The sequence below is a fragment of the Opisthorchis viverrini genome (assembly GCF_000715545.1).
Source record: "Opisthorchis viverrini unplaced genomic scaffold opera_v5_144, whole genome shotgun sequence".
Classification (NCBI taxonomy): domain Eukaryota; kingdom Metazoa; phylum Platyhelminthes; class Trematoda; order Opisthorchiida; family Opisthorchiidae; genus Opisthorchis; species Opisthorchis viverrini.
In genome coordinates, this window is record NW_008751800.1 from 916,701 (window position 1) to 941,525 (window position 24,825).

Below are 24,825 nucleotides of genomic sequence, written 5' to 3' on the forward strand. Positions count from 1 at the left end.
AAGTAACTCGGATATTTAAACCAGCCCCCTTATTTATAACCATGGAGATTTCGTCCTGTGAGTTAACCTGATTTATGCTAAAAAGCCTAGAAGCTAGAAGCTCAGGAGATAGAGTTTTCTAGATTCACGCTGTTATCTACTTCCCATAAAGATGTGAACATAGACTGGCATCACCAGAGATTGTCGGATCCCCTCATACTACTATCAACCAATAAGTAGCTCAGAAGGAGAACCTCCGTCTGAGAAGTCGTCACTCGCGGAGCCAGTTCACACCTGATCAGCTGATGTGACTTCCGGCATGAAGGATGAGTGGCGTTATATGCCATCTTAGCGCGAGTTAATCACACTGCTGATCAACGATTGTTTGTCCACACTATAGACTGAGAGGCTGCAGGTTGGAAACCCCCTTGAGTTTCATGAGACGCGCACTGCTGGTAGTTTCCAATGGAGGCGAAACAGCCATACAGCAATTCTCGGCTTTTCCCTATACCTTTGCCTCACTTGCAATGGGAAATCGCAATTGAGAAATTACTAAACCTCTCCACACTGCTATCTTCAACATTCATTTGAGGGTCAAGTAAAAATACCCGAAGTCGTCCGCTTTGAAAAACTAAGCACTATAAAGGTCTTTGGGCTGACTCGAAGTCACATAAGAAGAGTGAGCAAAGGTTCATAAATATGAAATCAGGAAAAAGAGAAAGTAATGATGGTGCTGATAGAAAGTTGGATCTGTACATTCCAGGTGGATGGATTAAACAATTGCACGACACATGAATAGGAGAATGAATTTAGAGCAGCCGAGTTCTCAGTGAAGAATCTTTTATTATTTGCGACCACATTTCTGTGACAGAAAAACTTTTTAAAACAAATAAGAAAAACGATACGATCGATTCCTACACATGAGCACACTGGAACACCGGTTAATTTTTTGTGACGAGCAAGCAAGAAAAAGTATTTCAATCATTTTGGTCGGTCCTGTCTAATTGAGGTCAGCCCAAATCAACAATAGCCTGCTTATGCCTTATAATAGGAATAAAACGGTACTCGTAAAGTCGGTCGCTTAGTGCAGTAGTTATTAGGCGAATATGGGCGAACAACACGGAACGTTCCTAAGGTGCTGGGATTAAACTGAACGTTTTGGAATATTTTTCGTTTGACCTGAGGATTGTGCTTCCTTGAAAATACTATGTCAACTTCTAGCTGGAAATAACTGCTTTGGAACATTTGCACGTTAAGCGAAGAGGGGTATGAGGAAGGAAGCTCAGCATTTGGTTAAAATATGTAGTTAGACTCGATTTTATACGTTTATGAAAGTCATGGGACTACAATTAATTACACACCTGGTCAACTGTGGAAACAATGATCTAAGTTGAAGTGCCGATTCATTGCGTCTGCATCGATAAATACTCTTTTCATGCAGAAATAAGCGCCAACCAACCACTTCTCGTACATATCTACCGGGACTCTTCAATGAGGAGCATCCTTTTCCTGGGAAGGTTCTAGTATTTTCTTCGATTCATCGGTAATATTTCCTTAAGAATTGGGGGTTTCTCGCTGAAGTGGACAAGGGATAATATCCACAATCTTACGATGCTGATAAATTCCCGTCAAACAAGCACTTAGACGCGAAGTGGGTGGTTTTTGAACATAATTCCCCCGTCTTTCGTCTTGGTTCATAGATTTCTAGACAAATGATAAAAGGTGGCTAAAGCGGTGATACAATCTGTTGTGTCAACAATCCGTGTAGATTAATTAGCAGCTGCACGGTCACGCCTCCACATGTGGGCAGTGGCACGTGGTTGACACATTTCATCCCCCAGTCCACAAAACAAAAGCCGGGATCTAATGAAATTTCAGCAAGATATTTTCTCTGTGTTGTGGTTTTCGTGGCCAAAATATGCTGAAACTCAAAAAAACACGGTCACGCCTCCACATGTGGGCAGTGGCACGTGGTTGACACATTTCATCCCCCAGTCCACAAAACAAAAGCCGGGATCTAATGAAATTTCAGCAAGATATTTTCTCTGTGTTGTGGTTTTCGTGGCCAAAATATGCTGAGACTCAAAAAAACTGTTGGCATTTGGTCAGGTGGCTGTTGCCCTGTTCGCCGAGCTTAGCATCTGATTTGCAAACGTTTCATAACTTATCGAGGAGACATCTTCACGGAACTGCGCCGAGCAACAGCGCAATTGCCAAGCTTGGCGAACAGACCAACAGCCACCTGACCAACTGCCAACCAATGCACCCGAGCTACCAATATTCCAACAGATTACCGAATAAAACTGTCCTGTGCCGCTTGCCCCCGATGCACCCCGTTAGACTGATCAGCAGCATTGGCCCTACAACCATTTCGAGCGTATATCTGCGGCTCGCCGATTTATTCTGGTTTATTAAAGGAACACTTTGGACGATGCCCTAACACTAAGCTGTAGTTTTTCGGCATATCTTCAAGCCATCCGACACAACTGAGCGAGGACACACAGAGTATCCCGACAACTGAAGCCAAACAGCCATTGCGTTCCAGGACCCTTAGGTCTAGGGCTTGTGAAGGTTGCATCACGGCCTGAGGTCTGTACTGCTAGTATCAGTTCGCTAATGTGTGTAACGTTATGAGTAAATAGCTGCAACCATCCCCAAAGTTTCAAACGGAACTGGTCCTGGGGCCAAGTTTCGTCGTTTAAAACTTTGTGCCACTCGAGTTTGACAACAGTATTGCACTCCCTCAAAAACTGTCCTCAAATAGAATGTTTTCAAGCAAATAGCGGAATAGCTCAGTGGCAACATCTTTTTCCATTGCTCGAGCAGACATGCAGACATGAGGTAAAAATTTCGTGTTGATGGTGTTGGAATAATGGTAGCTCGTGTGCATTCATCGGTAATTGATCGGGTGGCTGTTGCTCTTTTTGCCGAGCTTGGAAATTAATTTGCAGATGTTTCTTCGCCAGTGGGGAAGACATCATCAGTGCGCTGTTGGGTGCACAATACTTTTTGTACCTGAACATGCATGGTTTGCGAAGGCTAATGTTAAGCTATAACCTGATGGGATAATTACATTCATCTTACATGGAGTCTGATTGGTCTGATTTTGACTGGCTTCGTTAGGTCGCATTCCAAAACCAACAATAATAAAGGACTACGAATGATAATCCTCTCCCAAACACTAGTGACAACACTGCCTTTTTATCAAACAAGTCATTGGGGCTCTAAGAAAAAGAACCTTTACCAAATCAACACTGTTGCTAGATATCGAATCACCAGGACCAAACACATTTTGTCAGTTGCCTACTTTGACGCTGCATCAGCGAAACTGTGCGAAGTGGTGAGCACGGGAGTTACCTAACCGGCATTTTGTTCTTTCTCGAACCAGGTAAGAGACTACATTCCCCGTATTGTCATTTGATTGAGTTGTGGTACTAAGATAAACCATCTGCATATACCAAGTGAGCGAAAAGGTGACAGTCTCAAGTTCCTTGGCTATCTGAGTATCAACGGTCTCAAATGAAGCTTGTGCCGCAGAAGGGCAATTTTCGCTTATGCGACGACTGCCATAATTCTGTCTAGCGATGCTTGGCCAGGTGGTCCACTAATATATCACAATAAAGAAGCAAACACCATCACAGCCACAGCTGAAAGGAAACCAGTTTACATTAGCCTCCGGTTTAAGGGAGATATACCGGTCGATCTACTGAACAGAAGACTTTCCACCAGTCTGAAAAAAGTTTTCCCCGGCCGCAAAACTCCGAACCTGGTTCACCAGCAATCGTTTGTGCCCCTTTGATCTCAAGGATAGAGTGCCTGTCCACGCCCAAAATATGTTAGTTTATTCATTCCGTTGCTGCTGTGCAGCGGAATACATCGGACGCACGACTAGGCAACTCGGCCAAAGAATGAAGGAACACAACCCACCCTGGCTAGCCTCTGGAACTAGGAGGACGATAACCAGCTCCATAGTACAACATTTAGCTGACACTGCACACAACGTGATACCCAGCCAAAGTTTCCGCGTTGCTTACAAGGCGCCGGCTAACTAACCCAGATCAGTACAGCGGCGCACAATTGCAGTGGCTGAAGCTATCGCCATACGACATCGCGACCCAATCCTTTGTCGGCAAAAACGCTTTGTTCGTGTGTTGTACTTACCATGGTCCAACTCACCTCCCCCCACACATGCACCGTGTGCTGAACACACAACTACAACACCCCTCGAACTGACTAGCTCAAGTCATCCTATTGGCGACCTGGACTAATGGTTCTTCGATAGGTAGCCAATGTCATCTCACTCGATTCCCTGTCCATTTACACCATACCGCTCCCTTAACCTTTACAATTGTATGACTTGAAAAGACCTTGCCGAAAACATGTTCGTCAACCCATCTGTGTTCTTATTATAAATGGGAATTTTCGGAATACCATTTTATTCTTGTTTTACGCCCCCCGAAGCCTCCAAGATGGTGCCTAATTTCATCGTGTATCGCTTTGCTCACACGATTCTGTCGTTAATTTGCACATATGTTGAATAATATGACCTTGGCTTCTATTAGTTACTAGATGTCGTCTGTAAAATCTAGACCACTGGACTTCATGTGTATTTTTATGTCGATCGATGTTTTCGGAACAGCCTAAAGTGCTAAGGCTCATTCTTGCTTGTTAGGAGTGTAATATGATTATGATTAACTCATGCGAAATTCAATACAGGAGGGATGTTATGTTTGTAGAGATTTATTCGGTGTCCACCTGCACCGTTTTTTTGTAGGTCTGTTTACACATGGGACGGCGATTTCCCATTCGGCTTCTACGTCCCAATTGTCTTTTCTAAACTGTTGCTTTCAGTCCTAGCTTTCTTCAGTGGAGCTCGTGGCTTTGTTGTGCAATATTCTGCTTCTAGCTGGCCAAGTTTGTTGGTTGTTACACAAGTTGAGTCAAACCCAATAATCTAGTGGTCACTAGATATCGAAGAAGCCTTCGGCGTCACGGTGGTTCTGCAAAAACACTGATTCAGATACATCGTGGGCAAGTCCCTTTGCGCTGATTCCTGACTCATCTACCTCGAACGGACTAATCACCTGCCACTCGTTCTCAACCGTTTGCTGACTAAATCATACTCACCACAGCATCACTCACGAGTTCACGAGAGCGGAAATCATGCGTAAAGTTTGCTTCTGTGTCGTCATCTATCCAACTGCTTTTCAACCATCCTCCCAATGCGTCCGGAGCTTAATACGCGGAATACTTCAGGTGCTCCTGAGGTCAGCCGACCCTACATACGCATGAAGTCAAGGATCGCACCTACAAATCAGTCTAACTTCAATAACTGACAAGTGAAGAGCACTTTATCCTGACAGTAGGTTCTGAGGTTTACATCGTATATATCTATCACATGCTGGATCCATTTGATTCAGCAAGTAATATCTGTATAATCTCCTAGCACTCCAGAAAGTAAATTGACGCACCTTATGAGAATATGCTACGCACAAACCCAAAGCTATGCATGTGGACCTGACGCTTTCTATAAACCTGTTGTCTGTCGTTTTGCAATCAAGCTGTAGAATCCACATTTCAACTAGAACACTAGCTTGTGCCAGTAGTTCATTCACAATGAACGAAATAACTCGGATTCTCACAAAAAAACTACTCACAGGGTTGCTGAAATCCCTCCGACAGCCCACAACCGGTTTCGCCCTTCTTGAGGCTCATCAGGTAGGCACAATCCCCGAATTTCCGTCAACCTTATGTTCTACTTGAACCAGAATTGGACTGAGTTCGGAACTCGAGATTACGCCTACCTGATGAGCCCCAAGAAATGCGAAACCGGTAGTGGGCTGTCGAAGAGTAATCAGCAATCTTGCGAGTAGTTTCTATTATGAGAACATACTGCGATATCTCGAATATCGTGCCAACTAAAACATGAGGCGGCCTGTGTCCAGTACACTCAGTTGAAGAATGTCATAAACGAGAGATTCAGTTGATTCTCTTGTGAAAATCAAACTGATTTGCAAATGAGTGTGTTTCTCGGAACTCGGATTCTGTTTCTCTGCTGCTTCTTTGAACGTAGCCTTAGTGTTCGGTAAACATGACTTGCTGTCCCAAGTGGTTCCACCCAGCTGTGAACCCTATGTCCGCATGAGGGTTTTCTTGCAAAGCAGGTTTTGATTTGCAAGTTTTCCGTTTTTTCCCGCGGTCGACACGCATGTATTGTATAATACGGGTCAGTACACCAACGGAAAGAGGGAGGAGTTTTTTGCATCAGCCTAAGCGAAAACCGCAGTTTCGAAGGTGTTCTCTCTAACAAGTGACAATGTCGCCCGGCATTGCAATGGTAAAAATCGACGAACTCACTTGTTGGTATTTCTCAACCACTTTGGAAGTCGTATTTCTTCGAAGTCGAAATTTGATGCTGGGTTGGAAATGCACGCACACCTGAACCATTAAGTGGATGTTATCCTGGCAGACAATGATGCGGAAGTGGGTTAGAATGTATGTAAGTGGTGTACTTCATCATCTGAGGGATTCTTCAAGCGTACTCATTAAAAGCATTTATTCATTACTGAGTAATTACGAGCGATTACAAGATGAGTGAATAGTCTTCAGTGTCCAAAGATACTCTTCGATTTATGGAGAGACAGTGACCTAATCTGCTTATGGAGCAAAGACGAAAATTCATGTCAGTTAACCGCAGAAAACTTCCGTAATCTTTCTTGCTCAGTAGACTACAGTACGTACATCCTACTGCCAGAATTTTGCATGCCTGCGTTTGATTGGTCAGTGCTAAGTTGTTAATCAACATCTAAGAGTATATGGCATTTTCTGGTCTGATTGGCTGGTTGTGAGCCAGCTCACTAATCCTTTCATAGACCCCCTGTCCTTTAGGGGCTTTGTTATAACCATCAACCATATGAGGCAAGTAATAACTTCCGGTATCAATGAAGAAAACGTACGCTCCAAATCTTTGTCGCACTCGTCACCACAGTTACCTATTTCAGGTGAAATTTTGATGGCACTGGCGTCCACTTGATTTTGTACTCACTACTGCTATACCAAAATTTAAGTGAATTTCCCACCGAAAATTCATTAGCGGCCAACACAAACGCCAAAAAGCATGCACATTGAATGATAAGAGATTGTGTTTATCAAAACTTGGTCATGAATTTATGTCCAGCCAGGTAAACGTTGCATTAAGTATAATTGTGATTTAGCCATTTTCCAGTCTTTTCCCAAACAATCTGTGCTTGAAGTTTGTCAAGCTTGATTCGGTTCACTTCATTTTTACTATTATAGGTCAAAGCCGATCAATAAATTACTTAAAGGGGAAATTCGAAATTTCGTGAATCTGCATTTTCTGAACAACTCGAGTGATATTTACTTTGGCGCTCACCAAAGTGCATGCCTTAAGATATTCTTCCTGCCTCATTTATATAGGAATCTGAAAAAGATATATCAACATGAGCCAGATTAGATGAATTCTCGATGTAATTAACTCATCCATTCATTGTTTGCGCTCTCTCACAACCTATTAACTTGTACATCTAGTTTTTCACTGCACTGCACTTGCTAGCCGGATACCAACATTATCTTTTCTAAGCAAACCGTACGAGCTTAGTTGATCGTATTTCAAGTGCCAGGGAACACGTCTACGGTGTGGAACAGCAGACGAATGGTCCCAATCAATGTATTTCGCATAGACAAGCTGTTCTGCATTGCCACGACCTACCGGCGGACCCAGTATTCTGTGCTGATCTCAGTATGTAGCTACTCGCGCTGGTAAATAATTACGTGTGTAATCATTCTCAGTTGATGGTCCGGTTAGCAATTCACAGTCTGGGTGTATTTCGATTGGGTAACTGCATCGTTCAGACTGCAATGTCCGCACTAAATGTGTGAATGCTCATCAGTCAAACTATGCGCTACTGAAAGGCGCGCTACCGAAATCTGCAACGGTGAATGGTGCGTGAGCCCATGAACAACCGTACGCAGTTGACTGGCAGGTGAAAACGGCCGATCGATATCTCCTGCTATTTGAGATATTTTCAGCAGATGGCTTGCCAAAATATTTCTTAAAAGGATCTGCGAAAAGCGGTCAGATTCGATCTCCGGGGTTCACTGAATGTCAGGGTGTGCAAGGAAAATGACTTCATTTTCTAAAATTTTTTGTTTTCCCCGACGCATTGCAGCCAGCCAACCAACCATCAGCTGGCATGTGACGCTGGGAAAGCACCCCATATAATAATTGCGAATGTTCTTTCCGATACAAGACATTCCAGCCTCTCAAGATGATGAAATCATAAGTTCCAGGGTGTGCACAGATCAACGAACTGTAGCATTTTTTGCTTAATCGCTAGGCCTCTGTGAAATGCCAAAGCAAGTTAATGGTAACCCGGGTATTTGTTAAGAACTTTTGAATACTACAAACATCTGAGTTTCTTCAACCTTTTCACCTCACGTTGATATCATTCTGAACATTATAACCAAAGGCTACGTTATCGCTTCCCTCCACTCCCCCTCACCACAAGTCAGCTACCCTAAACCGCCAAGTTAAAGTCAATGCTACGGCGACGAGTATGCACTGGCCCCGTCCGTACATTCCTCCCACCTATGATCCAACGAGCATCATATGAATAAACCCAACGATCTAATGAATGAAACGAATGTGCGGTCCAATCGCCCTCTGAAGTATGCTATTAGTCACAATTTGTTTCCTACGTTTTGGAGCAATGTTGATAGCACTGGTGTCTGTTGGTTCGATTTCCTAAATGATGGCTTTGCGTGCACTTCAAGGTAGCAAAATATATCCAATATATGGAAGTGAATTGTATGGTGAGCACATGTTAAATGTGAGAATAGGGTTATTACTGTTGTACATCATCTCATAGGGAGTCGTGATCACGGGTACTCGAATTCGACTTCCCTATAGGGGAAGTCCCCGTTGAAGATTCCCAAAGATCATTACACTACCAATCACACATGAGTAGCTGAGGGAAAATAATTTCACAAGCCAAGTGGAACTTCCATCTGAGAAGCTGTCATTCGGCCAACACATGATCACGTGATATGGATTCTGTTATTGAAAGATGAGTGGCGCTGTATCCTGTCTAAGTGTGAGATAATCACACTACTGATTAGCCGCTCGTGGTCGAACGGTTAAGTGTTCAAGCCAGGAGGTTGTAAGTTCGAAACACCCTAATGAAGTTTCGTGAGATGCGCACCGCCGACGATTCCCGATAAGCATGAAACAGCCGTACAGTGCTTCTCGGACTTTTGGCATAAATTGGTTTCCCCTCGAGGACGAGCCCTCCATTCAAGATTTCCAAATCTCTTCACACTATCAACGCTTTAGTGATAATAATATGTGGGTGCGTTTACACGGCCTTAGATAATCTGTTTTCCAAGCACCTGGCTTAGACGCTAGGGCACGTTATCCGGCACAAAATAAGCCCGTAGGGTTTGTTGGCCATTCCGAAGTGGAACCGGTTTGATAGTCTGCATCAGTATCACTGGAAAGTGATTCTTTGCGACGCATATCTTCCAAGAAAACTTTAATGGTGACTTGTGAACTCTGGTTTTCCTCCTTCGTTTGGGCCTTGGTCGTAAAATGACATTACAAGAGTACTTAACATCCGATGAAATGGACTTTCCGGGTACACATATTCACCGTTGTGATCCTAACAAGCTGTGTGGTCCCTGCAGGAGGACGATATCTCAATTAGAAATTCCAAATCCCTGATCGGAATGTGCGATTCGGTCAGCTGACTAGCAGAGCTAACAGCTTTTGACCTCTTGTTACCTACAGCTTAAGGTCTATTATAGGATGCTCAAGGACCTGTGAAAACGGAATACATAGGTAGAAGAGAATTACGCGATGCCATATTACACACGGGAAGAACCATATGGTTTTCTGTACAATGAGAATATCGCTTTGCATGTAGAACGGGTGGCAACGTATGGAACACTGAATTCTTTCGACCGTAAAATCGGAGTAGATTTATAAAATAAACTCAATATTTGGTCGTGAAAGCCAAACGTAAAAGAGTGGAAATAGGCATGCCTGAAAAACCCAGGTGGATTTCACCTGAATCCCTCGTTTATAACACTCTCCAAGAGGGATGAAGTCGGTTGCAGGCTAGCCCCAGCTTTCAGTGACCCTATGAATGCTACTGAAACAAATCTGGACGTCTCGACTGCCGTTCCAACTGAAGCATAAGATAGCCTCGAGGGAGTACAGGTAGTTGGAGAGTGCTAAAAACGAGAGATTCTGGTGCAATTCGATCAGTCTTCCGTCAACACCAAGTTACTTCGCCAAGCCTGATTTTCGCTTCAGCGCGTAACAAATTGATGGATGGAAAACGATGAATCACTCCGGAACGTGAATCTTTGGAAGCAATATGAAAATTCCATCATAAATAAAGAGCATGACGATCTCAACAAGAGAACGAAATGCCCACTTCTATGTTGATGAGCTGATCGGTTGTTGTTAGCGTTCCGGTTGAATTTAGCGGAATGACACATGCACCAGTGAAGGGTGGATAATCGGAATAATGCCGGTGTAAAAATTTGGCATTGTACCTTTGGAATTGAGTGACAATTGCAAGAGTAAACTCGCTTATAAGCTCGGTAGGAGTGACCGAATTAATTAACAGAATCTACCTTGAATTATTAACACAAGTGTCCACGAAATAAACTATGTCAAGCTCGCAGTTCACAAGCGATTCTTTAAGAACCACCTCTAAGCTGAGACCGCTTTCCGCGTTCCTTGACGATGCTTTCCGTACGCATGACCGTGTCACGTATTTTGTGAAGATTGATTGATGCTTCAGGAAGAATCTGAAGTCGTGCAAAAGACGCCAATCGGTAGACTGCCAGTCTCGACCCAAAAATACCATTTTAATGAAACCATATTTTAGTTTAGGTGCCCGACGAAAAGATAGCATTCGGATGAATTCGATTTGACTGTCTACGCAGGAAGTGTTCAAACAATATGATAAGTGGTGCTAAATCTTTCTGCGATCGACGACCAGCTATAATTAACAAATTTTCCATCTCGTGCCCGTTTTTAATCCGTAAACTACTCACTAATCGTACGAGTCATTTTCCGTGCTTGCAGTCATCGCTTTCGATTTGACGTTTGTGTGAAATTTAACGTTCCTGAGCTCAGCGGCAACAGAAACAAATCCTCAAGTGAAAGGCTGAATTCTGTTTTTTTTTCACCATTGATTCTCTTTAGCAGAGGATGCCCCCCAAAGGAAGTCGCTCGTCCAAGTTGTCTAAGCATGAAAGACGTTGTCAAAACGGAACTCAAATACTTTATTGTTCAATTAAGCAGATACGTTCGAGGCTTGCGATGTGGTCAACTCAGCGGTAAACATTGAATAGTGAAGATATCCATTTTGGCGTATTTTACCGGGTCTTGTAAACTGGGCGCGGATTTGAGGTGAATTCCACTCAGAAAACTGAAGTGTACTGTAGACAAAATCATCACTTATTCTTACGAAAACGCACTAGAGTCAAATGCGATTTCCCAATTCATGTCATCCGGATGCCATTTTCGAATGAACGGCCGCAGTTTTAAATTGGTTACTTGTTAGTGGATTCCGTTGACATACATAAGCTGCATCAGCTGGGTAACTGGTATTGAGCACCGGTCAGCAAACAAAATACCAGTATCAGTCTCATTCAGGCAATAGGCTTTTTTTAGCAGCAATCTTGTAAGTTAGTAAGAATCTACCTGTCAAATGTGGGTACGACGCTCAAGGACACGAAGAAAATCAATAATGGATGCGGATTAAATCATAGCGCCCTCAGTTCAACCACAGCAGCAGCAATGAGTGCCATTCAGTACTTGAGAGTGAAATCTGGAGAGTAAACTTCTTCTTGACGTAGTGCTATTTGTATGGTTACTTGAAATTCCTCAACAGTTCACCACCAGCTTATCTCTTCTTGGGGTCTAGTAGGTAGCCGTATTTTCATCTTGAATACCAAATTTCACGCAAGCGGTGAACTATAAATTAGGTTATAAGTGGCATCCCTAACCGAATCTCACTTGACTCTCGTTTGTGATGTGATAAGCGTACCTTCCACATGAATGTAAGGAAAAATTCCAATTCAACAAAGTTCACTGGGCAATCAATGAATCCGAGACGGTGCAACGGGTCCACCGGCTGTTTACCTAACCTTTCTAGGATGATGACTTCTCGATCGGCTCCTAGATTTTTTCACTAAGGTGAAGCTCGTTTAGAAAGTTATTCGCAGGGTAACGACTTTTGTCGGTCTTGTGGGTGTTCTCCAAACACGAGTCCCTAGCTGAGTGATACTAATAAGGTTGTTTATATTCTGCTTGTCGGATGAACCTAAATTGGCGCACAAAGGCACAAATGGAAAATACAACTCCCCGGACTGTCTGTTCTTCAGAAGCATCTTAGTTTCATCTCTTTTACATCCAACTCCTCCTACAATGCACACTATCCCCTTGGATTCGCTGGTGCTCTCTCTAAAACAACATTCGCTTATCCGATTATCACTACCACCATATTGACGACGGATACTGATCGAACATCACAGTTTGCACTTTTCGACCTGATGGGAGACCAAGTGAGAGGAGCTAAATTGTTCTCAAACGACTGGGATTCGGTATTATAGTGGAATAAATTATGGGAGACGTGGTCGGCTCAGCAGCTACAGGCTTTCAGTCCCTATTGAGACCCAACATGAAGAGGCGGAAATGCGGAGGCATGTGGCTTTTTGAAGAGCAGTTGCAAACTTTTGTTCAACGAGCTATGCGCTTGCCGACCAGGCTATCACAGCCGATTTGATTTAGAGGTGAATCTCGCTATGACCAACTGTTGGCCTGGACATTCTAACTAGTGGGCCGTGGTAATCGACTCCCAAGGAGTAGCTGATATTCACACAGTCGTGGGCATGGAATCGAAAACACTATGTTTTCTAAATCTATCATCAGTGTACGCTTGATACAGATGTTAACAGTCAGCCAGAGTTATATGATCCATCCCATCTGCCTCCGTCCGACGTATCCCAATAAAGCGACTAAACTTGCATCTTTCCAATCCGAGTGTTCCAATTCCAAGCCCATAGCTTTATACCTATCAGGTAACTTGTAGTTGGAACAAACGATCAGACGAAACACGATTGTGGACCGCTGTTTATGACACGAAACTAAGTTTCTGCCAGTATTTTACCGCTGGCACCGTTGGATGCGCAAAAAAAGAATGGAAAACTCTTTAAGCGATTACCTGGTCAGTGAGAGCGATATTTGCGATTGAGTTATTTTGTGCAAGCCAGTTACGGAAATGAAACTCGCGAAACTGTCTAAGATGCCCATCTTGGTTCACAGTAATCTCCGGCATTTGCCTCGACGGCCTATAGCTTTGCCACAGCGTTCAGAAAATGTTTCACACCCACATCTTCGATAAGATTGTCAGGAGACATGCTTCCGGAAAGTCTGCGTGAAACTGTTTAGTCTCACAAGCAAGCGAGTCGACAAATTCGTAATGAACACATAGGCAAGTGCATGATGAGAGGAAATACTCATACGGGGTATGGAATGTAAGAGTCGAATTCACACTGGGATATTCAAAGCGGGGTTGATTCGTGGTTAAGGTGAGATAAATATCGTGTGCTTACGAAATTTTTTCGCTATCTAGATCTGACAAACTATTTACGTCAGTTTTAGTTTGCATCCCGCGAAACCACACCAAGTTATGGATGAGCAGATTGCTTACTCCTCAGAAGCACCGACGACCCACGAGTAAAAATAAGAAAGGAGCTGGTCCGTTGGGCTCTTAAATGTGTTCACTATCGACGATACCTCGCGGGAGGCAATCTTGTGCATTATTGATCTTTGCTTCAAACCGCAAGCACAGGAACCAAGTGTAGAAGCTAGATGAAATGGGTTGAAAGTACGAATGAGGTAGACGATCTACTGAGAAAAGGTGCGCAAATCAGGTTCATATTCTTTAGTGAACTATGTATGCATCCAGAGCAATCGGAAACTAGGTTTTACAAGATCCGATCCGTTCCGATCGCAAAAGTGGACGATGACCGCGAAAAGGACCTAGACTTAGCATAGAATCACCTGTCCTGTGTTTGAATAAATCAAACCTTTCCAATCAACAGGAAAATAAGGCCACGATGAAGCAAGACCTCAGCTACAACGACTAGGGAAGTGAAAAGTTCAAAAACCGAAAAACAAACCCTTTCGCGACGTAAAATAACAAGACCTGAGAAAATTAGCACACACGAATCCAATTTATGTACACGGTGCAAAATTCAGTGAGTAATGTAAATATCTGACTGTACAAATTCGATTCATGAGCTATGTGGTTGAACGAGTGAAGAGACTCCACCTCGAAGTACAGCAGTCAGAGCAGCGAGAGGGTCAGCGCTGATATGTTCGTGCACCGGAATTATTTCGCGGGACTCTGATTTGAGTGGCAGTCCTTTCGTCTCGCTAGGCTCTTCCTTAACCGTAACATTAGTTTCTTCCGGACTGGGGACGGGTGAAAGACCCGGGATTTGCGTTGTATCATGGTGGTCCTCACAAACAAACGCGTTTTCATCCACCGGGCTCTTTGTTTCGTGGTTCCCTGAGACAAGGTCAGCAGTCGGTTCATCTTTCAATTCGGATAGGGGTGGTGGGACTTCTTTCATGTCATGAGCAACCGCCTGCAAAGGAAAACAAGGTAGTTAGTGCAGAGCTGTTTTGAAAAGGTTATTGTGCTTAGAATGCATGTGCGCACAATGGCCCATCGACGAAGCACGATGCTACGCAGTTGGAACCTTATTCTAACTCTTACAGTTCTTTATGCGCTGCCGACATGACAACAGGGTGAAGATGACAATTCACTGAAGATAACGGATTGTACGCGCTCAGCGGAGAGACTGGAAACGTCGTACTAACTAAACGACTGGGTCAATTTTTCGTGTGGCTTCACCATGATTCTAGATCAGACGAGATGGCAGTGAGCTTCCTGGTTAGGGACTTTGTATTTCGCTGCCAGGTCTTTATCGAATCGCCTTTGTGACGCTGCCACGCCGAATATGACAAGCAGACGATAATTTCTCATGCGAAGCGCGTGATCTGACTTATGGAGAGTAGCTGGCCCGTCTACCGAAGACGAGTCACTTTCACCGATATAGGGGATGCGTAATAGACAGTGGCGATAAAAGAAAGTGATAGCGTTCTTCTACAGTCGATGTATGGTGGCTACTTTTCCGTACAATATCGTAGGATCGAGCGCAATACAGTGTTGTAGGCTGTAGTCTCATCGGAAGGTTGACGTCACGACTACAGGGTGTCGGTTTATGAAAAAAGCATTACTCCCTACTCTTGTTAAAAGGGACATTCAGTTCTTCGACAGATCAAAGAAACTAATATGTAAGTGGACTGGTGAAACAAGCGCCCGTACGTAGATTATTCGACATTTCGACGGGCCGGACTGTAAATAAGAATTTTGAGTTCGATGTATCCTAAAATTGAAGTAATGGATCGCACATTATATCGTGCAGCACAACTATTCAGAGGAAAGACGGATCCTCACAGATATTCTCGATGTCATCCTTTGACTGTGACAGCCTAGATAAAGCGCCAATTGAATCAAACTACATTCGAAATCAGCCCGACTCCGACATTGATTAAATCGGTGGGTCACGATTAGCATGAACCTAAGTTACAGAATCACTTCAAAGATGTTCGGGTTGTTCTCATTTCTTGAGCTCCTCAAACATCCTGGCCGCATTTGGTCGCCATTCATTTCGGTCATAATTCAATACAAACCGTGTAACGAGTCAGTACAAGCTGCTAGTATTAGTTCACCGATATCAGGGAAAATACGGTTAGCCTTACATTGGAAGCAATAACCAAGCGTGTTCAGAAACACCCAACAGTCATTGTTTCCTCATTAACGGGGGATCAGGGTCACTAGGCACAGAGAGATACAGCTTTGACGCAAAAGTGCAGAGGGCTGAGTAACCGGAACATGTCTGGCATGGTGTATTTAGTGGTCTCACCAATCTTCAATAGAGACCCCACCGTACCCAAACAGCTCACCATGTCCCGGTTCCCCTAAGTTCTCCATTGGATTGATGAGTGAAATACCGAACCTCCGGACCGGGAAATTCTGCCCTCACTAAACGGCAGAAATTTAAAAAATGACACGTCAACTTGATTCGTTTAGCTGCACAGAGCCAAGATATCCGAACGTTAAATTCAGCTCCTTTGGTTGTTTGCAGTTCATATTGCTGGTGCTGACTAACGAATAACACAACGGAACTTACTGTTGAATGCCCCGTGGCTGATTTGAACCGCAGGTAATCATGAAATGATCCCATAACGTTGACTATTGTTGTGCCTTGTCCCGGAGACGGTAGTCGCCAAAATAGCTGGGTTAGTTAGCCACATTTCGTTTGCAAGTCAGACTGGCCTTTGGATCGTTTCCACTCTATGCCTGACTGGCGCTGACATACAGTAAGTGGCCTAACCAGTGTGGCCTGTTGCGGTTAGTAAGCCTATTGTGAGGGAGTGGCTTTTTCTGAAACCCAACTACTGGACCCTTGCACTGCCGATGGAATGTTCACACCAGGCAATGATTGCGTCTCTGATTCGAAAAAAAACGGTCCCTGAGAAACACGCCGGTGTCACGGGTGTCGCAGGCTTTCAAAAACTTCCTTAAAAGTCTAGATTCGGGAAACCAACTTCATTTTCAGTCAGTCTGTCAGAATTACACGGCCTTAAAAGTCTAGATTCGGGAAACAACTTCATTTTCAGTCAGTCAGAAATTACACGGCTACTCAGGCAAACGAGTGTCTACCACGTGAACTGGCTGGTCCACTAGCAATAACACTCTAAACTTCATCAGACAGTTCACTGGTCACATCTTCATACTGGGGAAAGTGAAAAAACAGCGCTATTGTTTTCGGCAGCTAACAGTGGTAATTCTTCTTGAAACAACACTGCTCATAAGTTGACTGAGAGATCATCCATAGCCCAAGACCAATTTAGCCCTTCTAGGGGCTCATCAGACGGGTGCAGTCATCGACTTTCAGTTAACGTAATGTCCTACTTGAACCCAAATTGTATGAGATTAGCAAAAGACACTCATTGACACACTAACTTGATTCAAAGACAGACTCAACTAGTTCGTTTCGGATATTTGAGATGTCATGGTATATTTTTTCGGAGGGACATTACCCATAAGGTTGCTGAAAACTGCAATGACCCAATTCAGATCTAAGTAGAGCATAAGAATGATGGGAACTCGGAGACTACCAATCTGGTGAGCCCCAAGAACAGGGAAACCGGTGGTGAGCTTTGTGCAGCACACCCAGTTGAAGATTACAAGAGTTATATTTTTTCTTCGACTGAAAGCTGCTCTTGACCGTCAAACGCCTGAAACTGTGACGTCTAGTCATGAAAGTTTTCCCTTTCAATTCTTGTCTTCTAAACATGCCGTGCACGTTTGTGGGTGCGTAGGCGTCAAAGCCTTTGCCACAGTTCACCACATCCACCACTCCTCTCCATACTTGTTACCGACACTCCGATCGGAACTCCTCACCTGGTTTTCCTCCCTTGAGATCAATATGCTACCCAGGCTTTAACTAATGGCTTTGTTGGAGTTTCTTAGGTCAGGCTCTTCAGGAGATAAAATCATTTAAATGCTATACGACTTCCCATGAACCTCGCACCTATATAATAGGAGTAGTTAATGCAAGGTGCGACGGGACCAAACCACAATCTAGTAACCGAACGAGGGGTTTCTACGGGGTCATGGAAAACAAATTGAGGTTTATTGGTCTTGGTTTGTAATCTGTGCTATATGGATTCCGGAAGAAAAAAAAACAAGAAACTCGTTCGTAATTGTCCCAGGAAGTTTTGATCTCTTGTTGGAATCAAGACTAGAAACCGAATATTCTAAGGGAGGCCGAACGTATGCCTTGGGCAACTGGGGGAACACGGATGTTTCACACATCTTTCTGAGGAGACCGAATTGGCCATTGGCAATACCGCCGGCTCGGACAAATTTTGGGGAAAAGCCGAGACCTTCTTGCAATAAGAGTTCGGGATCCCATCCTTCGGTCAACCTGTGTCTAAATTCGTCACAGCGCATGCAGATGAGGTTGTGAGTGACAGGAGAGCGCAACACACCCATCGAAGGCTGGTCGATTTTACATTGACCAACGATATAAGCGGTCAAGATCCATCTGTAGGAAACTGCCATCTTCCGAAACGATCACCAAATTCTGACGTTGTTAGTGAAAATAAGAATATTGGATCGTATGCTCGCTGATAGGTTGTTGATTGGAAAAGGATCTAGAACTGAACCTTATGTAACTCCGCAACCAAATTACATTGGATCGGAGGGGACACCATCTACTCGAAAATTCGGGATCCCGTCAGGAGGTAGCCTTGCATCTAACTCAAGAAGTGAATCCGTCCCGCTGCAGTTTAAGGGGTCATGTTTCATCAAAAGCTTGAGGAAAACCTGGATATATAGGATCTCCTCTAAAACCCCTGTCTACTGACTTCATCGATGCGTCCCTCGCAAGCTTCTGGTTGGTCAAGCACGTGCCCGCCACCGTGTTGCACTGCTGATGGGATGCGATCCGCGCTATGACGCCTTGTACATTCCACGACCGTCGATACAACAGGAAGACACTGGTAGCTGGTTTGTTGGCTGAACTGGGAAATTTGACTGTAAACGTTTCATCATCAATCGAGATGTTATCATCAGTTCGTTGTTGGGGAGCATAGTGGAGCGTAGCGATGGCCATGAGTAGTGCTGCGTGTGTGTTAACGTACGTACTGCTAGCCGGGGCTGACCTTTGATCACAATTAGTTGTTGGGTCGGGCTGTTCCTTGGGTTGGTCTGTTATCCTGTACCCTGATCGGTCGATGACCATGTGAACTTTGAGCTTGCCCTCAAACTCTCGTACTCTGGCCGATGCTGGAGAGTGGGCGGGTTTTATTGTATGATAAAAGACTGGAGGGCATTTGCCAACCTGACGCTTTTGACGCGATATAACGTCAGTTCTTCTGTCGATGGCAGTGTGGCAGTATGATTGATCAGAAAAGTGGTCACACGTACAGCAGACCTATAGAGACTTTGGTCCCAAAACACTGCTCAGTTTTGGTGGGAACATAGAATCCGCCATGCCATTACAGCAGACGGTTTTTTTTATAAGCTTGCACGACACTGATTAGACCATGCACTTCGCAGACCAGAAGATTGTCTTCATCCACGGAGTTTTTCTAACTTATCCGTGACCTCGGTGCAGTCTATGACCCAGCAATTCAGTTCAAAAGTCCTGGACAATAAACTCGGTCGGTTCGACTTATGTGCCTTCCTCGATGGAAATTCCCGGACCCCGTAAACCAATAGTTCATGACAATGACGGACATGGTCGGACGTGCAGCCAATGGTGCCCTGTAACAAAAGCTTCGTCATCTTCGCACAGATATCACACTTTTCCGACTCAGAACAATTTAGGGCCTCGAATGCATGGGCAGCTAACGGATAGACAAAGTGTAGAGGCTGTAGCCGGCATACCCTTGTTACATTGTTGACGGCTGGATGACGATGACAGCAGATCAACTATTTATGAACAAGTGAGGTACACAACGGGGAGTTAAACAAGTAAAGCATATACAAGTCCCTCACTTACGTTGTCAGGAGTGAATTCTTTTCCTGCGTCTTCTTGACATATTGGGTGGTAAACTTTTTCTTGTACCAAAACCGCGTCACGTAGCATCCACTCTTCCTCTTCATGGTCCCAGATAACGTCAAACTTCTCGTAGCACACAGCACAAACCTATTGACGAGGAGAGTGGGCAAGTGAGCACATAAGACGGAATAAAATGGGGAGCTCACGCAGACTAAAGTTAAGACAGGTATAGTTAAACAACGGGGGAAGATCCAATGAGCAAGTCTGTCAAATGCGGATAACTTTCAGTGCAGTTGTCATGCTACCCAGAAACAATATTAGGGCCGACGCCGTGCCAATGCTCGTAAAAGAGCCCGAAAACTTCCGACTTACCACACAGGCACAGATTCGGTTGTTTAGGTATCCGCAGGACCACGCATCCACTCTTACGACTCAATCACTGTATGCAATTACCTGGTGAGTAAAACAAAGACTAATCTTTGTGTGACTGAGGCGTTCTGTATCCGACCACGTCGATACTAGGAACATACAGGTCGCGAAAGGAGAAAGGCTGCGGAAAGCCTGGAGGTAGGGCGTAGACGCGACCTGCCTTCCAGGGTAGGGGTCATGCACTCCCAGCTACCGAAAGATATGGCAGCGGACCGGAGGCAATGGCTTTCCTATTAAACTCACTCATGCAGTCTGCCTGGGTATTGAAGGTGCAGGCACTTCAGACTTTCGTTGTAGGCTAGCGTCGGGTCGAGGTGGTTCAGTGCTTAGAGTGCGAATTTACTGACCGAAAGGTTCGTGGTTCGAATCCGACCTCTGCATCTTAACTTCTATCTAGGCTTCGGCAACCTGGCAGTATCCCAGCTCTCGTGCTTCCTTTGGGTAGCATGGCAGCTACGCACCGAAAGGGCGCTACGGCCGACCGATTAGTGCCGAGTCCTCTCGCTCGGCTATGTATATAGATGTTTTTTTAGGAAATCGACGGTCGCGCGGTAGTGATGTGCTGGTGATTTCGCCTATGATGGTTATCGAGTGATTATTATCCAAGTGACTTAAAAACGCCATTCAGTAATTAGTTAGGCGCTAGGGAACACAGCAACAACCGTATCACCAGATCACTCATGTAAGGCGAGAAAAGACGAACGGTTCAGACAGGGTCCCTAGAATGAACCACTTGAAGCCTGTAGACTTGAAAAATATTGCTGTTTGAATGTTCCACGTGGAATGCTAAATGACACTGTGTACCTGCAAAGTCTCTTCTACATGTAGCTACTCCAGTTAGAATACCTCTAAATGCCTCAATGTCATCGAGGTCGCAAGTTAGGCTTTGTGGCCTCATCGATTCCATATGAGTACCCACAAAAAGCCTGACTGACGATGTCTCTGGCGAAGAAGCTCAACCCCCTAACTTCCCAAAAGGTTTTGTTGAAACAGGTGTACTTTACTGAGCTGAATAAGCATCAGTTGGTTCTGTGGAGTTGACTTAAACCTGAGTGTGACTCATTAACGGATAATGCATGATAGCCTGATGACGTGGTCTTCAGTGCGGTTCGAGGCCGACAACTAGTCATTTTGACACACTGTCGGACACCCAGGATCACCGGTAAAGGCGGGCTATATGTAGAGACATTCCCCATAGTGGGTACTCTATCTCTGGAGAGCCAACCCTCACCATCCCAGACAGGCGACAATCCTGTTCCTTGAGTAACTGAACCCTGCTCTCCGAAAAGGCCATTAATCTGATCAACAGATCAGAAAATGAGGCATGTAACTCTGAGCAAATCGAGTTAAAAAGAAAGGTGAACCAAAGCGCGCGCAGCTTCCCAATAATGGAAACCGAGTTAATCTACCATGAAAAGTCTAAATCAGAGGGGAAATTTTCACTCGATGGATAATGAGCTTTATCTCACACTGCGATGAACAACATACAGCTCAAGTTCCTCCTTCCCAGTACTACATATTTGGCACAATTCAGCATTCGAAATCTTCCTGCACTAGTATGTTCACGTGTCATTTACGGGTTTCATAAAATGGATGTATCGAACACTGACGGAGACATGGAAGGGGTAAACGGTGAACTTTTCTTGAACCCCCAAGTTTGCCATTATTTGGTCTAAGTTTTCGTGAAGAAGTGTGGTTAAAGATTGTGTCGCAAGATGTGGCTCAGGAAACCGTTCTGGAAAATTAATTACAGGTGAAACAAACAACGTAGAAAGAAGCAACCTAACTTGTCAAGTAATCGAGATGTTCACCTGTAAGCAACGGCCACAATATTTGGCAAAGATGAAGGATAATCACTATGAGTTGCACGACATTGAGATTACGATACCGGCCGAAAGGAAGATCCTGGAGGAGGCCACAACATTGTGCAGTGTTCAGCAGCCTGATGCGTTGAAGTCGGATCAGGGACGGAACCCTCTCAAAGAGTACAGGTCATCTCGGTTGCGAAGACCGGATAGTACCGTGCTATGACAGTTTCCATATCTAAGCAACCTAATTAGTTATACCAGTGTGCGCAGGCAACGTCCAATTTTCCCCATGTGAGCCTGTCTATGGACAGAAAAACATTTTACCGGCCCTACAGAGCAGGTATTATTACTCTTTAAAAGTTGAACTATTATTTTGATCTTACACCAGCCACCGCCGGTTCGTGGTCCAAATACACATATATGCACACATATGCAACTAAAATGTCCTTGAACTGCATTTGTCGTCCTACTCGTTGTATGGAGCAGCGTGGGCCAGTTAAAATATGACAAACGTTGACCCACTGTCATCTCCTGATGCTTTCCTACTTCACTTGATAGCCACTCCTCTGTAGATTCCAGCTGTTGGCACATCAGATAGGTGCTCAAGAAAACGAGAACCTGCAATTCAACTTTCTTACCCAACATTTCATACCCGCTATCCAGGCTTCGTCCACCAGTTTTTAATGAGGCATTCAGGAAGCTGAACCGACGAACAAGACACCTCGACTGCCCCACCGACTGTGAACTGCTACAGCTCGGAAATTCGGATGCCAGATACAAGCGTAAAAAGCAGCTTTGTAACAACCACCAGGCGTTTCTTAGCAGTACTGGACTTAGAAGCAGCGAGCGCCATTATAGTACCCCTTGTCCCTTGCTGTTAAGCAACCCTCCAGTCAGAGTGATCACACATCCATTGGCAACCAAAGGTGCCCACAATGGTCCTTTCCCTAGGGTGGTTTCTCCTGAGGGAGATTAGCAGGTAGAAAAACTCGAACGGTCGGCTGCCCCCTGGACGGCGTGTCAATTAGACGTACCGGGTCTCAGAGGAACACGTCCACCATTCGAACTCGATAAGTTGAAGCTTTTCTCGAGGTAAATGCATTTTAATCAGATCTCATAATTATGATACCTACGCGATATGAGGTGAGGCGAGGTCATATTCATTATGCTATTCATAATTCGATACCTGGCGGTCGGAACACTATCCCCGGTAGTATGTCCATTTTACTCTCGTTTACAGGTCCAGCGTAGGTCGCCACCTGCCAACAGTGGAACACGGACGAAACAGTACGATAGACTTCACTGTCCACATAATGTCACCAGCTTAAGATAGCTCACTGGTTAAGGCGCAAAATTACTGACTGGAAGGCCCCTGGTTCGAACCCAACCTTTGCATCTCGATCGTTCGTGTCTAGGCTTGGACAACCGAATATCACCTCGGCCCCCATGCTTCCTTAGGGTGGCATGGCTGTTAGACATCAAAAGGGTGCTACAATTTGATGATTATTCATCATTTTGAGCATAATAAAGATGACTACATCTGAACAGAGGATTGAATGCATTGCGTTCACTTTCCAATGCATTATGGCTCTATTGGTCCCAGGGTCGAGGGGGATTCACAGCAGGTATTCAGCCCAGTGTACTAGCAAATGAGCCAAAAATGACAAAAACCCAATGTTTGTCACTATGCCGAATAAGGCTGTCAGGAAATGACATTAAACTTGCTGGTTCAATGGCATCGGTGACTAGCCTTTTTAACGACGCAACCGCGTCTGCCGATTCTAAGCGACTCAGAAAACAAATGTTTTCACTATGACCCTGTAGTCTCCGGTTGCCATAACCTTTCACCGTACTATCCTCCATCAAACTGCTTTTGAATGGATGAAAGACGACTTGGAAAGTATATAGGAGAACTCTAAGAGTTACAGCACGTTGACTTATGAAGATGGAATAAACGTCAGTTGGCCAGACAATTGCAGGAACACGAGGTATGTGCCAACACAACAAGTGTTGCTACAGTGAGCACAGTGATTGAGTTGACCGCCCCCTCAGTCTCCACTCGCTCCCGGCTGCGCGCCTCTGGTGATCCAGTGGCTGCTGCGGTGGGATGTGCAGGGGGTGGTATTGTGCTAAGTCACCAGGCGGAAGTATCCTTACTTGAGTGGATACCTGTTGATAGTCGCCTCTGTGCAGTTCGTCTGGCAACGTTTGTGAAGGAGTCTCACAAGCGGCAAGTTGATAGATATCTGTTTATCGTATCTGCCCATGCCCCAACTGACCGCAGCTCCGACGCCGTCAAAGACAAGTTTTACGACGCCCTGAATGCCCTGCCGCGTCCAGCTAAAAGCTCAGACATTGTGGTTGCCGGAGATATGAATGCGCAAGCGGGCAAGCTTAGTGAATCTGAGACTCAATTAGGAGGTCGACATGGACTGGACTCGGTACGTACGGACAATGGGGAACGATTGCTTCAGCTGTATGCTGATCGCATGCTGTTTTTATGCAGTACGAACTTCCGAAATAGCCGAAGTTGTCTGGCCACTTGGTGTCCTCCAGCGGCAGGCCGGCCACAAACTCAAATCTACCACATTGCCATCAGTTACCGATGACGCGGATCCATAACTGACTGCCGGTCGTTTTGAAACACCTTTGTGGACTCTGACCACGCGCTCGTCCGGAGTCGCTTCGCCCTACGTCTCCCGGGGCAGCGTAAGGTGCGGACAAATCGCATGGCAACTGAAAGACTGGCAGATCCGAATGTCAGACGAATCTACAAGAATCATCTTCTAGAGTATCTCCCAAATGCTCCACCATCAGATGTGGACTCATACTGGGATGAGATTGCCACCTCTTTGCACAGTGCTGGGAATTTTGCCTGTGGCACGACCCAACCAGGCGCACTCAAGCACTGGATATCAGACCG

The 24,825-nt window shown here is 44.8% G+C and overlaps 2 protein-coding genes across 2 annotated transcripts in view; one reads left to right on the plus strand and one right to left on the minus strand.

Moving 5' to 3' along the window:
- Window positions 1–14,204: 14,204 nt before the first annotated feature.
- T265_06732 (hypothetical protein) overlaps window positions 14,205–24,825 on the minus strand; it is a gene marked incomplete at both ends in the record, with an annotated part of 27,881 nt that continues 17,260 nt past the window's right edge. Inside the window, 2 exons of the mRNA XM_009172069.1 lie at window positions 14,205–14,670; window positions 19,666–19,812. Coding sequence (XP_009170333.1) covers window positions 14,314–14,670; window positions 19,666–19,812 — 504 coding nt within the window. The remainder of the gene's footprint in view (window positions 14,671–19,665; window positions 19,813–24,825) is intronic.
- Window positions 19,964–24,511, plus strand: T265_06733 (hypothetical protein; the record flags this gene model as incomplete). The annotated part of the gene is made up of 4 exons (XM_009172070.1): window positions 19,964–20,121; window positions 20,492–20,607; window positions 23,249–23,388; window positions 23,891–24,511. The coding sequence occupies 4 exons, from the start codon at window positions 19,964–19,966 to the stop codon at window positions 24,509–24,511; spliced, it is 1,035 nt and encodes a 344-aa protein (XP_009170334.1).